The sequence below is a fragment of the Pseudorasbora parva genome, chromosome 2 (assembly GCF_024679245.1).
Source record: "Pseudorasbora parva isolate DD20220531a chromosome 2, ASM2467924v1, whole genome shotgun sequence".
NCBI lineage: Eukaryota > Metazoa > Chordata > Actinopteri > Cypriniformes > Gobionidae > Pseudorasbora > Pseudorasbora parva.
The window spans coordinates 23,003,393-23,020,883 of record NC_090173.1 but is presented as its reverse complement, the minus strand read 5'-3'; the positions used below and the strand labels follow the sequence as shown (position 1 = coordinate 23,020,883).

Genomic DNA, 17,491 nt, shown 5'->3' with positions numbered 1-17,491 from the left:
AGATATTTTCCATTTGACCAAGAACCTAAAATTAGCCTTTTAACTGAGCATTTCAAAGTTTTGCGCCCCCGGTAGGACTGTCTTCCTGAACCGACACACAACTCGCACATGAACTCATGCTGGACAATCAGTTCTCTGTTTTAAAGATGAAAAACAAAAATATGAGTTTGTTTTTACTGGTTACAGGCTGACAAACATGAGCATGAGGCAGTCAATGGTCCGGTTGACCTGTCACCTGTCCCACAGGGCCAAGACTGAGAGGGGACCCAATGTTATTGTGAGCATTTGGCTGTGACTTTGACATAATGTCATGTGTGGGACATTTTGAGCTGTCTGGAGAGCCAGATGTGGAAATTCAAACAAACTTAGGTGTGCAAACAAACTAAAAAATGTGTTTTTACCAACAATTTCTGTCAACTACCTATTTTTAATAGAAAATTATTCAGTTCAGCCTTTAAAGCCCAAAGCCACAAATCAAAGTTATGAAAGAAGACAGCACTGTCAAATTTTCCATGTGTGTAGCACATAATCTGTGTGTGCCAGCTTATGGATTTGGCACATTTTGATCTCTACTGCATTTATGATATTTTAAAAACACATAATAGCTGCTATAAGTTGTGTTTTTGTTTGTAGGGGAATTCTGGTGTTTACGCTCTCTTTATAGTTTATTTGCAGTGCAGTTTGGAGACCTACACTCTTAAAAATAAAGGTTCTTTAATGGTTCTTTGGCAGGGTGAATGGTTCTATGAAGAACCTTTAGTATCATAAGAACCTTTTTTATTGCACAAAAGGTTCTTTAGACTATAAAATGGTTAGAAAAAAAATATTCTTTTAAAGAACCTTTCACAAAACGGTTCTTTGGGAACCAAAAATGGTTATTATATGGCATCGCTGTAAAAAAAACAAAAACATTTTTGGTTCTTCCTGGCACCTTTATTTTTAAGGGTGTATGCAATTAGAGGAAAAGTGTAGGGATAATAACAAAACAAAACAAAAATTAGGAATCAGGAACAATATTCCTATCAAACAACCATAGCTTGAACACTACCTCTTAACTCTAACCCTAACTTCCCCTGAAATGAGGAGAATATTATTGGTTTAAGCCCTTAACCTAACCATAAAATTTGATTGGTTACTAGGAATGTTGTTCCATGATTAGCTAGATTGATCCAGGAACATGTCCTACTTGGAGAAATTGCATTAAACAAGTTAAACTTCAAAGAAAAGGGACTAAATGGCAAAAAGACCTTGTCGTAATTCTTTAAGTGGAGACCTGAAGGTTGGTTAAGAAATGTTGTTTTGAATCCTCCTCAGCCACTGGTCACTTTCCAATTGAATGTGATTTAAGAGCTCACCATACTGTATGTGCCATCATGTAGCAACATGAATGTACTAGCCCATAAATTGACTTGATATGTGTCTCTTCGACAGACCCGAAGGCTGACGAAAGTGGAACGGCAGCGTTTCAGTGAAGAGGTGGACATGCTAAAGTGCCTGCAGCATCCAAACATTGTTCGTTTTTACGACTCTTGGAAGTCCACCATGAAAGGGCAGAAGTGCATTATCCTTGTGACGGAACTCATGACGTCAGGGACGCTGAAAACGTAAGTTCACTCTGTTCACTATGTGTAAAATTGCTACAAAAGTACTTGCAGATGGTGTGGCCATTAGAAGAAAAGTTGTCTCTCTTGTAATTGAGTTTCTGCTCATTCTTTTGCATTCTCAAATGAGACACTGAAGCCCAGCTGCTTTTCCATTCCCTTTTCCTAGAATAACAGCTGCACTCTGTCATTTTGCAAACACATTTATCAAGAGTTGCCAACCATAAAATAATTGCAGTAATTTGGAAAAGTGTTTTGGAAGATCTTCTTTTTATTGGGCTCAGTCTCGATCACAACTTTTGAAGCTATAGGGAACAACCCACTCTTTCACAACTATGTCACACAGTAGTTTAAATTTGAAACAAATATTATATCCAGTCATTTGGCATTGTTCATTAACATTAGCCCTGTCCCAAATGGCATCACAATGTTTGACAGTGTTTCACAGATTGTTGTCGAAGGTTCCCCTGCAGTCACCATGATTTTGCCAAGTAAGACATGTTCCTAGATCAACATATTTTGTTGACTCCTAAACCTAAACCTACCCATAAGTTATCCCTAAAATCAGAGGGAAATTAAATGTGAATAACATTAATGTAGAAGCACCTAAACCTGGCTGTCTAGTCTAGTCTAAACCTGACATATACTGTAAACTTGTCTTTCAAATCTAATAGGTTGATTGAAATGTTGTTCCAGAATCAACAAAGCTGTTGATCCAGGAACATGTTATACTTGGTGTAATTATGTTAACCCCATTAGCATGTTGCTAAGACAAGTTCTGGAATTGCCTTCTTCATGAAGAATACCCTGTTGCCTCAAAATTTAGATATGCCTGCTATAACTAAAATACCTACCTTTTACAATAGCCTTCATTTTTAGAAAGCCCCTTAAAATGCTGCCTCTTTAAGACAGTTTCAAGGTTTTAGAATGGAGTGCACATTTTTTTTGCTAATTGTTGCTTGTTACTGTGCTGTAAACTTACGGTTGTTTCCTTGTAGGTATCTGAAAAGGTTCAAAGAGATGAAGCTAAAGCTCCTCCAGCGTTGGAGTCATCAGATCCTCAAGGGCCTTCACTTCCTGCACACCCGAACACCTCCCATAATCCACCGAGACCTTAAATGTGACAACATCTTCATCACTGGCCCCACCGGATCTGTTAAGATTGGTGATTTGGGCCTAGCCACTCTCAAGAGTGCCTCATTTGCTAAGAGCGTCATTGGTAAGTTAAAAAGCGCGGAAAATGCAAGTTTAGTAAAATGTTAACAATTTATCTTCAATCGCTCCAGCAGAACTTTCTTTGACCTTCACACAAGTTTCTGTAAATGGTGTCCTCGGCTGCCTCTACTATGGGCTTATCTTGTTTGTTTTCTCCGTCAACTGTATTTATGCCCCAAACAAGTGCTTGACACAGATTTCTCACCTCGCCTATATAAAGAGCTGCAAATATCACATTAACTCATTAGCTCAGCATTGACTTGACACAGTTTAAAATCTGATCTGCTTATGTTCAGATTAAGAGAGTTCAATAACATGAGTAAGTAAAGAATGTGTAACCTGGTACATCAGGCAAGCCCAACCAATATCTCACGTTCCCAGAATTTAGTTTTCAAAGGTTGCCTGTTCAGTTAGTGGAAGTCTTCGCCCTCGAAAGCAGCTCAGATCTCAAACATATCGTTTCAACTGAGATCTCAAATGTTTGTAATTGCACATTTAACATTCAGCCATTTGGTGGGCCAAACAAAATCTCCGGGATCACCACTGTACCCTTGAGCAAGAACCCAGAATACTACATTAGGACTGTCTTTGTGACATGTAAACTTTGGATAAAAGTGTCTGCTAAATGACTACTTAAAGGCCCACTGAAGTGCCTTGAAATGCGTCGTATTGTTTAATGTGTTGACGTGATTTCCCCTGAAACGGCTTCAGCTGTTAGCAGCTCCTCCCCTTTTTTGAAACAGCCAATAGCGTTTCGTTAATATACAGTTTGACTAGAGCACAAGAGCGGACCTTCTCTCTCTGTTTAATATAGCCAGTTTCCTCTAACACTGTTTACCATCATAATCTCCTCCATTTCGCTTTGAAATGCAGCATTCTGTGCAGAATTCAAATGGTTCGATATGATTGTTGTCAGCGCGGACTCGCGCATATGATCTGCGCTGCGCTCTCGTGTCTGTAGTCTAAATTTAGACCAGAGCCATTGGGGTGTGTGAGCTGCTGCGGTGTGTGAAACTAACATGAAAACAGACTTTATTTGCCTCAAATGAAAACATATTTACACTGAATCGTTTCCTATCACATATATAGTGTGATATGTGCCTTTCACCATGTAGAAATTAGTAAATGTGTGAATAACTGACCGATTTCAGCTGCAGCTTCAGCAGTGTAGGGGCGGGCTTTAGATTCTAGAGCGTATTCTGATTGGACAGAAGATTTGACGAGAAAGTGAAGTCTGCGATGATGTCACCAAAATTTGAGATTCGTTTTAGCGGAAGTGGGAGACTGTAAATTTTGAATGCTTATATCTCCTAAATGCAAATTTTGTCATAGTTTTGGAACATACCAGCTTATTCATAACTTTAAGGCTAACACAGTCACACTATAATCTAAAAAAATTAAATTTTGATTTCAGTGGACCTTTAATGTTTTTGTTTTGTTTTTGACATTGATCTTTGCTCCCACATAGGAACCCCAGAGTTCATGGCTCCAGAGATGTACGAGGAGAAATATGATGAAGCTGTTGATGTTTATGCCTTTGGCATGTGCATTCTGGAGATGACCACATCAGAGTACCCCTACTCAGAGTGCCAAAACGCTGCGCAGATCTACCGCAAAGTCACCAGTGTAAGTCAATCCTTGCATGTGTATTGCACAGTTGAGATGGATGTCACTGCCCTGGGTCGCACTTAATCTGTTGTTTACCGTCAACACACACTACATTGTCTTATCAGGTTACAGGAAAAGTATCACCTCTCACACGTACTACAGCTTGCATAGTTGGCCATTTTGTGAGACCATGCACTGATTCTGTGCTCTCCCAGCTCTCCCACTTCATTGGCCATCTCCCCTCAAAGAGGCTCCAAGGCTTTTATGAGTGCACTAATGGTTGTGTGAGGGCTTTATGAGGCACTCAGTGACATTTCTTTGCAACAAGGGGACAATTAGCGCATCTCTCTTGAGCTGTAATTCTGCCTGGGAGAAGCTGATCTTGCCCAGGTCTTTAATCAACCCCTTGGTTAACCCCAGAATTCAAGCTGATTTCAGATTACAGTGCGGCGAATGTGTCATTTCATTGTACTTGTGTGCAATGCATGCTAACCTCAGTCTTGGGTGAGCATGGTTATTTCTTTAAACTTTTCCCCCTTGGGGCGACTCATTAAGAGTCCAACCAATCAGATTGTTTACGTGGATAATATACAAAGCAAAAACCGCACAGTTAAACACAAGCAGCATTGTTGAATACAGAAGCCCTAGAGGATATTCAGTATTCCAGTTCCATTCATGATGTATTTAATAGACAACACATGTTGAAGATACACTTTTCCTTTTCATTATATCGTCCTGTCCTGCATCACGGCCCGGCGTTTATGACACTGCAGCCATTCAGTCTTCAATCATCATGTCCTTTAGTTGTGTTTTGTTCCTGTTTTCCCTCACAGATTAGTGTTATAGCGTTGTCAAGGTTAGGCCATTTCAGATTCAGCTGATAAGGAAAGAGGAAGGAAGGCGTGAATTAGAAGCTTGCATGCGTTTGTGTGTCTGACATGACAAACAGACGTCACCTTTCATCCTTCTATTCCTGATACAATAGAGCAGTGAATTTGTGCCATGTGTGGCTTTGAAGGTGGCATGCAGAAATTACATGGTTGGTCGGAGAGGACATTTCTGTTTTCCAGAACACTAAGCGATAAGGATAGACAGAGCGAGACCGTAGATTTTTTCCAAAACATAATGTGCTGCTCATCTAAGCAACATTTTTAAACATTATGGGTTTGCTTCTGCTGCAAACAGATTGAAGCTAGCGTTGTACTTGTACATATCCATCATGGTGAGTGCAATCCCAGAAAGCACCGCATGTTTACATTTATCTACGTATACACTACACTACTGTCCAGAAGTTTGTGGTGGTAAGATATTTTAGATTTTTTTTTAGCTGTCTTTTATTTTCACCAAAGCTGAATTTATTATATATTAACTATAAATATTGTACCGGTAAAAGCAGTAATATTCTTAAATATTATTACAATTTAGGATTTGATTTCTGTTCAAGAAAAATTGTCTTATTATTAACAATGTTGAAAACACTTGCTGCTTAATATTTTTGTGGAAACAGTGATTCATTTTGGGTATTTTGATGAATAGACAGTTCAAGAGCATTTATTTGAAATATACATTTACATATACATACTGTTAAAGGGGGGGTGTAATGCTTTTTCATGCATACTAAGCTTTTTACACTGTTAAAGGGTAACTAAACCCCTGTTCACAGCCTAACTCCGCCCACTGTCAATATTTGAAAAATGCTGCAAAAGTGGGCAGAGCCCAGCGGAGACAGAGGGGACGAGACGAGGGTGGGGCTGAGCGGGGGGGCGTGCACCTGAGACCCGTAGTGACAACTTGTTTGACAGTTGTCAGACTCGCAAAGATGGATAGTGACTGGAGTGAGGACAGTAGTTTTGCAACAGAGCGGTCATCTAAAGTAGAGGACTTTTCTCCACCACCTTCACCTGAAGTGGACTGGAGGAGGGTGAAATGTCTGTAGACACAGAGTTTGTTGGCTCAAACTGCGTTAACTCCCGATGCCGACGATACTTTCATTTATTCATTCATGCTAGCGAAGCAGCAGCATCTATGAACACTGAACAGCCATATCCTTATACTGAATGCCACTAAAAAAGCGCAGGACCAATAAGTTCAAACCTAATAGCCTATAACAACAGATTTCCTCATATTAAATATTCCTCATGCATTAAATAAAAGTTGGATTCCCATCCTAAACATGGACAAAGTTCCAAAAAAAAAAGTTCCAAAAATACTCCTTCCGGTTTTTCATACGTTTCGGAAAGTTTTTTTTTTTTTCGAGTATGGGACTATATGACGTCAGATATGGCAGAATGTTCTTGTACGGGGTCTTCTCCCGGGATTTGTAGCTCGTCTAATTATAAAAGATGGAGCGGTTCCAGCGATTAAGGTTAACGGTCGTGTGTTGGAAGCAGGTGGTGAATAAAACTGCTTCAAATGTCTTTGTTGTTAGCTATCGACTCGCTCATTCAAATGCACAACTATTCCATTGCTTTTCTATGTAAACTCGCACTAGTCTGACGTGTGAAACCGTTCCGCTTGCTACTGCTAACATTAAATGGCATACAATAGTCCATAAACCAAATTGTGTCCCCATAAACCACTAGCAAACACACAAATGTTGTGAAACTGGCGAGCATGACAAGCCGCTAAGCATATAAGTTACATACCATTGAGACGTCCTGCTGGAGTCGTCGTTGCTGCTCCTGTACAATTACAGCCTCTAGATCTGATTCTGGATCATATATGTATGGCTAAATTTGATTGATCTCAATGGTTTATTTAGGATAAGGTTTTTATGCTCCACGTTTAAGGATGTCAGAGCTGTCATTCGCTCTCAAAGCAATAGCTGTGCGTGCGCTCGTCATTCTTTTGCTCCGCCAACACTATATGCCTCAAGTTGCTTAGTTTTTTCCCCCAGAAAGACTACAGTCTATCTATCTTTTATAAATATAATAAGACTAAATACTTTTCGGAGATATGAAGGATGCAATACTACTCTATACTCAAAATTGACATGAGATTGACTGAAACTGAGTGTTTCATGTTTATAACTACATATCAACTAAGTCTAGTATTAGTAGACTGTTTTGGTAAGGGTAAGTAGAATAAGTTGAGGTACTTGAAAGTACTAGTTAGTAGAATGTCTGCTGGAGGAGCATTAAAATAAAGTGTTAGGAAACCAGTAATCTGTCTATTAAACTCTAACATGTAGTTGCAATGTTACTTATAGTTAGTCAAATGTCTAAAGTGCGTTATTAATGTAATTCAAACAAGTATTATTATCTTACATAATTGTATAGTTATATTAAATTATACATGTTATATTATATTAAATGTTTACATAAAATAAAATGATAACACTTGTCAGTAAGATTGTATTAGTTAACATTAGTTAATGCATTAGATAACATGACCTAACCATGAAAAACACCTCTATTCAGCATTAGATGAACTAATGTTAGTTAATAAAAATACAGCAGTTCAATGTTTGTTCGTGTTGGGTCACAGTGCATTAACTAATGTTAACAAGATTTTAATAAAGTATTAGTACATGTTGAAATTAACATCAACAAAAATAAATAAATGCTGAAAAAGTGCAGTTCATGTTTACTAATGAACCTTGAGATTGTAAAGTGTTACCAATAAAACAATGATTAAGATTTTTTTCATTTTTTTTTATTTATCTACATCTGTATTTTGCATGTATATCTTGTATGTCTGTATTTGCATGTCCATTCGCATTATCACCGAATCAAGCCAGCCAATCATTATTCACTGATTATTATTTTCACACGTCACAACGTGGACCAGCTATGCATGATCTAAGAGTGTGGACACAAACAATGCAATGGCCCCTGACAAGCCTGAGAGGGATGTAGAGGGGTTCAGTGGGGCAAAGTGGAGCCCAAAGGGGGTCAAACAACGTGCCTGATCATCAGCTGATCGGAGAATGTCTCAAAGGCACATTCATAATTGATCCCGACGGGCCCTTGCACTTCCCTGGGTTAATGGAAATCATCCTCTGTGTCAGCGGGGGCTGGAAGCGTGGGGTTTGCGATACAGCGATCATGATCTGTGGAGGAGGTGTTTGACCCTGGCATGTTTATGAGAGCAAGAATGATGCTGTTGTTTGTAGATAGCTGTGAGTTCTGCTTAGACTGGGAATGGGTTTTATGATCTGCTTAAGCCTTTTACAAGCTTTTGAGCGATGAGAAAAGGAATGTTCAATTGTTCCTGGAGCAAAGGAAGTTAGAAAGACGTCATGTTTTTCTGAACCACACAGCCCAGGCATCCTAGAGAGACGAGGCACACAGAAAATCATTTAAAGGCAGATGGTGAGCATTGCAAACAACTGGCTTCCTGCAGCCATGCAGTCCTATTTGTGTACATTTGTTTTAGGCGATGCGCAAATATCACAAAACATGAATTTTGTGGAGGATCGAGGTTGAGCTTCAATATTCAGAGCCTTAAGTGCACAACACGTTCTCCAACAAACACAATCCTCAATCTCACTGTGTTTGTTTTTTGGATCGGGCTGGGCGGAATGGGCAAAAGCAACTTTATGAACTGCTGTCCCTGCACTTAAAATTCTTGTGTTGTTATGCCACAGGGTTCTCGTGGTATTTTACTGTTACCATGGCAACCCAGTCTCTTATTTAGTTCTTAACCTGCCATTCTTTCTAACTTCTGGAAGTCATATTGTAAGGTAAAAAAATGAGCTTAAAGCACCTGTGACTGTGACTGTGACTGTGACTGTGACTGTGACAGACAGACAGACAGACAGACAGACAGACAGACAGACAGACAGACAGACAGACAGACAGACAGACAGATAGATAGATAGATAGATAGAATGATAGAATGATACAAAGATGGAATGATAGAATGATACAAAGATGGAATGATACAAAGATGGAATGATAGAATGATACAAAGATGGAATGATGGATGTATGGATAGAATGATGGATGGATGGATGGATGGAACGATGGATGATTGATGGATGGAACGATGGATGATTGAGGGACTGAATGATAGAACGGTGGATGGATGGATGGATGGATGGATGGATGGATGGATAGAATGATAACACGATGGATGGATGGATGGATGGATGGATGGATGGATGGATGGATGATTGATGGATGGAATGATAGAACGATTGATGGATGGATGGATGATTGATGGATGGAATGATAGAACGATGGATGGATGGATGATTGATGGATGGAATAATAGAACGATGGATGGATGGATGGATGGAATGATAGAACGATTGATGGAACGATGGATGGATGAATGGATGATTGATGGATGACTGATGGATGGAATGATAGAACGATGGATGGATGGATGGATGGATGATTGATGGATGGAATGATAGAACGATGGATGGATGGTTGGATGGAATGATAGAACGATTGATGGATGGATGGATGGATGGATGGATGGAATGATAGAACGATGGATGGATGGATGGATGGATGGATGGATGGATGGATGGATGGATGGATGGATGGATGGAATGATAGAACGATTGATGGATGGATGGATGGATGGATGGATGGATGGATGGAATGATAGAACGATGGATGGATGGATGGTTGGATGGATGGATGGATGGATGGATGGATGGATGGAATGATAGAACGATTGATGGATGGATGGGTGGATGAATGGATGGATGAAGAAATATTGTTACATATATTTATATATTTCTTAATAAATATATTATTTATTTATTTGATTATCAGATTTTTGATTATACGATTAGGTAAATTATTGTGATGTAAATGTAATGTATATTGTCTTGCATCTAATTGTAATATATTAATGTTAATGTATGTTTAATTTCAGTTTGATCTGTTCATCTAAATCAGATTGTCAGTTGTTTCAGTAAAGTAATGCTGTTGTTGTCATGGCTCCAGCTAAGTGTAATACAATTAGTCTCTCTTAGACATGAATCTGGGTCCTGTATTGCCATGGGGACAGATCTGTTCTCATGAGGGTGTGGAGGCGTTAGGACCAAACTTACTAATGTGCATGCTATCGGGAGGGCAAAAGATTGTTTAACACCTCCGCAAAATCAGAAGTGCTATAATTAGACCATGTACACATCGCTGTGACTGTCTCCTCATGCCTACACATGAACATAGATACAACTTTGATGAAACCTCGTTATATTAAACATATGGAACGTGAGGTTTTTCCAAAAAAAAAAAAAAAAACAGTTCATCTTTGATTGTGAAAGCTTTTCCTTTCTCAGCCGTGTATGACCTCCAGTGTATCTGCAGCCAATTGAGTGACATGGAGAACGAGAGGGAGACAGACAGAGAGACTTAAGGCTGGATCAGACGTTAATTATGTCTGTTAGTCTTCGCGGAGCCAGTGATGTCACAGAAGCATGTGGTCGTACCACATTAGCTCAAATGATAGAGCATGTTCGACAGTTCGATTCCTAGGTCGTGTGTGTACTGATGAAATGTGTAGCTTGAATCGTGAGGTAACAAACCTGTATTTATCTGACTTCCTTTCTTCCATGGGACAGAAAAGAGATTTTGAAGAACATTTTTACTATTTTGCCCATAACATGTCAATGCGGTCCGGATGTTGTTTTGAACCCCACTGAGGCATTTTTCATATTATTTTGCGTTCGACGGACGTTAAAGGTCATACAACCACCATCATGGCCGCTTAAACAGCTATGATTCCGTAAAAATAACACTGATGTCATGTTTATGAACACTGAGCAACACATGATGCATTTGCTGAAACATGTTACCTTGCTGTTTTTTTGTACATTTAGCTTCAAATTCACCCCATGCTGCTTACCTGTGAAAGGCACAGCGGCAATGAAAGCCTTTCCACAAGACTCGAGGTCCGTGCCAGTAAGATGATTTTGGTCAATTAGTCGAGATGCAGGAGAAAACTGACCCAGCCTTTTCACAGCAATCAAAAGCTTTCGGGTCTGTTTATTGGCTTAGCAGAATATTGCTTGTAAAACGAACAAAGATTTAGCCAAGCTAATCAACCTAATCACCGTTCTCTTGAGAGAATGTTTAGACGTAAACCACTCGGCCCTTTATTACTTGGTTTCTGTGTAGACACATTTCATTTGTGGGGTAGTGTTCATGTTTATGAACACAGGGTATGAGCACACTAATGATTTAGAGTTCAGCACAGTTTGTTTGTTTAGCTTCCAGTTTGGTTCACAAACAAGTGGCATTTTAGCTCTTTCCCAGCAAATGTTTGCACACACGTTTTTGGTCATTTTCACAAAAATGTAATGGCCCCCAGAATATTTTGACCAATCTGACCGTGCAATATATCAAAAGAAAGAACAGACCCTCTGCTTTTAAAAAATTACATGGAAAGTTTTGTGGAAAATTGTGTTTTTGTCAAAGACAACATCTGGATTTGTCTTTGTTATGATTAGGGTTGGGGATAGGTTTAGGCAAGCAACTTCAACAAACCAACGTAATGACATAATATAATTACATTTCTGGACCTTTATAAGGAAACAGCCAAGTGACCAAAACCACATAAAAGTTATAATAGATAAAAGAAATGTGCTCTTTTTTTTCATGATTATTTATTCGGTCTGGAACTCTTGTAATAAAGTATCAGTGACTGGGACGGATATTTAAGTATCAAAGCCGTTTAAAAAGATGCAATCTTATTCTGTTTACATAAAATAAGCCAAGCAGGTTTGAGTTTACGAACCTGTTGCTATGACAGCAAGTCCAGGATAAGCACTGACGAACCAAACAATCCAAGATCATGCCGAATCGTCAACAATCAAATCCAGCTAACTGAGTTAGCGAGGTAAGAAGAACAGACCCCAGGAGATTCTGTACTTATTCTACTTTATAACAGTAAAAAAAAAAAAAAAAAAAAACACGGAAAGCTGTAAAAAAAAAAATATGTCAATGGCAGGGAAGTATTTTCTCATAAATGACGAGAAATCGTCAATGGCAGGGAAAGAGTTAATACTGACAGCTAGAGAGGTTGCTATATATATATATATCTGTCTGCAATCCTTGGGGAAAAGGTCATTTTATATCTCCAACTGTGATGTTTTCTTACAAAGAACAACTGTACCCAACAACAATAGGAATCGTAATGCTCAGAGTTTGCTCTTTGATAGCTAACAAGAAATTATGGTATTTTCTATTTCATAAAAGTATCATATATTTTGCCAAAATATTCCTTATGAACAATACTCAAATGAGAAAGTTGCTGACGTAGCCTACTAAGAGATATGAAACAAATGGTAATATATATATATATATATATATATATATATATATATATATATATATATATATAATTTTTTTTTTTTTTTTTTTTTTTAAAGATTAGGTTGTTTAACTATGATAAACGTTGTTTAGCATAGCTGAGATAATTTGATATTGTATGTTTAATGAAAATAGTATGACTTTTGATTCAGATTAACTGTTGAGATCTCTAGAGAAGACATGGGTGCGTTTACATGCACACCAGTAAGCGTTAACTCACAAATATCCGCTTATTGAAATAATCAGTTTTCCCCGTTTACATGCAAACCAGTAAACTGACAACGCAAGTAAACCGCGTTTACATGACTTTAATAAACCGGGTTATTTCCTTGTAGTGACGTCAAAAAATAATAATGTCCGTAGGCTATATCTGACTCAGAGTATTCCCAATGTTACGTCAGTTGTGATGTTAAATATAGCGTGCGCCGTGTCAGCGGGAGATTTACGGCTCATATCATCCCTCATCAGTTACAGATGCAGCGTTTTGACTGAACCTCTTCAACTTCTGCTGCATGAGATGAACATATCTTCGTTGTACATATCTTTACAATTTTCTGGGTCTTAAAAGATTCTGCGTTTGTGATATATGTCCTTATTTCATGCACAACGCTAGCTCGCTCTGTTTGGATGCATTTAAATCTGCTGTAAGTTTGTGTCACTTATCACACATGCGCACTTCAATAAGTCGACAGAAAGCAGGTTAGTGTGTTTACATCGAGGTAAGAGGCAAAAAAACTACCTGTCCCAACCGGTTTATGCTTACTCCGTTTATGACCTTACTCTGATAAAAGAAAACGCATTACCGCGTTTACACAACCATGTTCGTTGTCGGCTTATTAGGCATATTCGACTTAAGAACGTGCATGTAAACGCGCCCAATGTGTGATGACTTAAGGTTATATCAGGGTTTTCACTTTTTACAGAAAGTTTATTGACAACAGACTTGTGCATAGAGATGAAATCTGGTTTGAAGCCACCAGCACGTAATGGCTACAGCTCATTTAGCTGAATGTAAATTTGTGCTTCTTGCACAAATGTGAGGCAATGAACGTTCCTCAAGGCATTAGCGAGGAAGAGGGAAAAGAGAGAACATTTCAGAGCAGAAATAATGGAGGTTTCTTGGTGCAGGACTGAGACTGTTTACTGGTTTTTGATAGTTTAAGTCAGTTCAGCTGGTCCCCTAACTGGGCCATGCTGGTCCTGATCCTAACAGATCTACTGGTCTGGTCAGGTTAATATTAAATCAGTCTCCCTTCCCTGACCAGCTAATAATTACCCCAAACCCCAGTAAAACCACCCTGACCAGGCTTTGAGTGCTTGTTTTCCCTTCAGAAGGAAGAGAAAAGGAGTTAGAAGTTATTCATTCATTTGGTTCTTTGCCTCATGCTCTCAAGGGGGTCTCCTCAAAAAGACTGATGTCATCAAGAGGTGCCTGACCAATGAAAAATCATTCTGTTATACTCCCTTTCAACACTCTGGTCTGAATGCCTCTTGAACCCCTGTTGAAAGCCTATGAGATCAGTTTTGCCCAGTCCCTCGGACAGAAGCGGTTCTCAGAGGTGAGAACTTTGTGCCCCCACCCCCTTCACGCTGAACTGCACCTCTGTTTTGTATTTTGTATTTTCTTTTCCATCTCAACATTTCAATGGGCCTATTATCTGAACTGAACGAGCAATACCAAAGCGCACTGGTTACGTCAACAAGTTCCTCTCTGTATTTTCTGGCCAGAACATCGAGGTGCCTGCCACAACAGAAGCACGGATCCAGCTCATAATGACTTTCGCAATGATCGTATGGCACCGGGCCTGGCTGGAAGAATACCAAAGTTATGCCGCAGCTTTCCTACATTAATTTCAGTGTAAGGACAAACTGTTCATGGCATACATGCCTTCACACTCTAGCCTATGTTCACTTTACATGTTTGAGTTTTCAGTATCCCTGTGGTGAGGACATTTACTTTGAATCAGCTGGTTCTGAAGTGGCTAATGCTGTGAAAATGCCCTCAGCATCCCAGTTTTGTGGTTTCCACCTCATCTACTTTACAGTGTGGTTTCAGCGGCCTCGCATTTCCAGAACGAGAGCTTGACTTAGCAAAGGAAATGTACTGTGAAAAGAGCGTTTCTTTGGATTCCAGATTTATTATCATCTAAATGAAAACGTGAACGTCTTTCTTGGAAAACAATCATTTTATAGATTTTTTTCTGTGCAGTGCATTCTTATGTATGAACCGTGCTGCTTTAATATCCAGTATAGACCTAATCAAAGTGTTCTTTGTAGTCTTTTGTAAGTGTGTTTGTGAGTGTTTATTATGGAAGATTTTGGAAACATATCCTCACAAGGCTTGTAAAACAGTTGTGGAAACAGACAACCAAACCGTATTCCACAAAGCATGTCTTGTGCGATCAATGTTTTTCCACAATATGGCGTCTGTTTCCTGTCATTAGCTGCCCAACAGATAACACTGATGACATTGTCTGTTTAGCCCAGAAGGACTGAACATACTTCTGGCATGGTGTGTTCTGTTGACTAAATATGCAGAAAAACTACTTCCAGAAATTTGAGAAATGCGAGAAAACAGGCAATGTCTACACAAAATCCAAACGCATGTGGTCTCAGAAGACACATTTGAAACGTTTCTTTTTTGTTCTTTCTTGCAAACTGATTGATGAATAAATGCTTTCAATTGAGATTAAATTGTATTAACCCAAGAAAATGTATTTCGTTTATTTAATCTTATCTGTATTATATGCATGAATTGGTTTTTATTTTATTTTTCTTCCCCTGAAGTCCCCTTGTTAATAATGTTAGTCAAAACCTTAATTACATTTTTATGAGCTTTCCCCACATCTATACAATTGGCTAACTTCTCTGCATGTGAAAAGAGTAAAAAAGATTAGCTTTAAAGAATAGCTCAACTCTATAGCCATTCTTAAGTCAAACAGAGTCTGAAGCTTTAACAATAAAACGCTGAAGGTCAAACTGGCAAGCCTTGTCTTTACATAATTGAGTTGTATTTGCACACCCTCAGCATTTTCTTTTCTTCATGGACTTGAGTAGTCAACAAATTGATTACATTTTGAACGGGACCATCATTTACACTTTTATTTACAGTTTAGAGAGCACTATTGACCTCTAAACTGTTCTGGTCTATATTTACTAATGTCTTGCTATAACTAAGTGTAACATTTACGCTAAACACACAGAGTTCTCTTGTGTGATAATGGTGTGTGTCTTTAGTTTTTTTGTCAGCCCACTTGACAAATGTACACTCACAAAAAAGATTTCCCCTTTATCGCATTGACTTCTCTCCCTCTTTTTTTTCAGCCCATGCCGTCCATCAAAATGATTGAAACCTGTAACATTTACAGTATCTAAAAATAATTTTTTACTTCTCCCTCCCCCATCTCTCTCTCTCTCTCTCTCTCTCTCTCTCTCTCTCTCTCTCTCTCTCTCTCTCTCTCTCTCTCTCTCTCTCTCTCTCTCTCTCTCTCTCTCTCTCTCTCTCTCTCTCTCTCTCTCTCTCTCTCTCTCTCTCTCTCTCTCTCTCTCTCTCTCTCTCTCTCTCTCTCTCTCTCTCTCTCTCTCTCTCTCTCTCTCTCAGGGAATGAAGCCAGACAGTTTTTACAAAGTGAAAGTCCCTGAACTGAAAGAGATCATTGAAGGATGTATCCGAATGAACAAAGACGAAAGGTAACTATAATGCCTACAAGGTCATTCAACAAACGGGAAAATCTGTAACCAAAGAGCTGCCAAGTTGTGTATGTGCGCCAGAAGCCGCTGTAATGTTTTCACACCCACCAGACGAGTTTTTACTGTGTGCACATTAAAACAACAATACCCTGACTCTTGTCCTTTTAGCGTTTAAACAATACCATACAGGATCCTCAGTGAGCCCTGCACGCCACTATTTTTGTTACCCAGCTGCACTGGTTGATATTTCTGTTCCACCCTACATCGGTCTGTCACAAACGTTCCAGAATCAACAGTGTCAAAGACAAAGACACTCTTTTTTGTACAGTGTTATTGGGGCATACACATTCTCTCCTGGGTTGTTTGTCGTGACCTCTGTGGTATCAGAGGGCTTTGGGTCACTCAGAGTTACTAACATATTCCTATCTTTTTGACTCGCTGCTAATTTCATTCACATGAATGTATTTTTGGGCTATTTTAAAGTTACTGAGTTACAATATTGTATTACTCCTTAAAACATTACTTTAATTTTTATGAAAAGTAATGCCTTACGTTACTTTTGAGTTTGTTTTTTCCGCCTGGGGTTTTTTGTTGGGAAGCTAGTTTTCGCCACAGAATAAAACAATTTAAAAGATAACTGCAAATTTTTATTTCACAATTCTAACAAGTCAGAATAAACTCGCAGTTGCAAGAAATAAAGGCAGAATTGAGAGATACATTTTTTTCCTTGCAATTGTGCATTTATATCATAAGTCTGATATTCACAATTGGGAGAGTTCAAGTCTAAGGAAAAACGTTTTTTATTGCGTGTTAGAATTGTGAAAACGAAAAACTTGTAATTCTGAGAAAAAAAAGTTTATATCTCGCAAAAAGACATAATTGCAAGATTATCAGCAGTCAGAATTGTAAGTTAAAAAGTTGCAATACCTTTTTTTTTTTTTTTTTTAATTCTGTGGCGGAGACAAGCTTCCATATGCTTGTTTGTTAATAACAAAAACAGTTAAATTTTTGGCAAATGAATGGCACTCAGATTAAAAGTAAATATGAGTAAATGAATAATCTTCAGGCTGAAGGAAAGGCAGATTTTCACACCTGTACAGA

At 38.7% G+C, this 17,491-nt stretch overlaps 1 protein-coding gene across 2 annotated transcripts in view; it reads left to right on the top strand.

Moving 5' to 3' along the window:
* wnk4b (WNK lysine deficient protein kinase 4b) overlaps nucleotides 1-17,491 on the top strand; it is a 72,261-nt gene that overhangs the window by 27,907 nt on the left and 26,863 nt on the right. For both annotated transcript variants that reach the window (XM_067412559.1, XM_067412550.1), the window contains exons 2-5: nucleotides 1,432-1,604; nucleotides 2,600-2,820; nucleotides 4,285-4,442; nucleotides 16,302-16,390. In XM_067412559.1, the coding sequence (XP_067268660.1) occupies nucleotides 1,432-1,604; nucleotides 2,600-2,820; nucleotides 4,285-4,442; nucleotides 16,302-16,390 (641 nt within the window). The remainder of the gene's footprint in view (nucleotides 1-1,431; nucleotides 1,605-2,599; nucleotides 2,821-4,284; nucleotides 4,443-16,301; nucleotides 16,391-17,491) is intronic.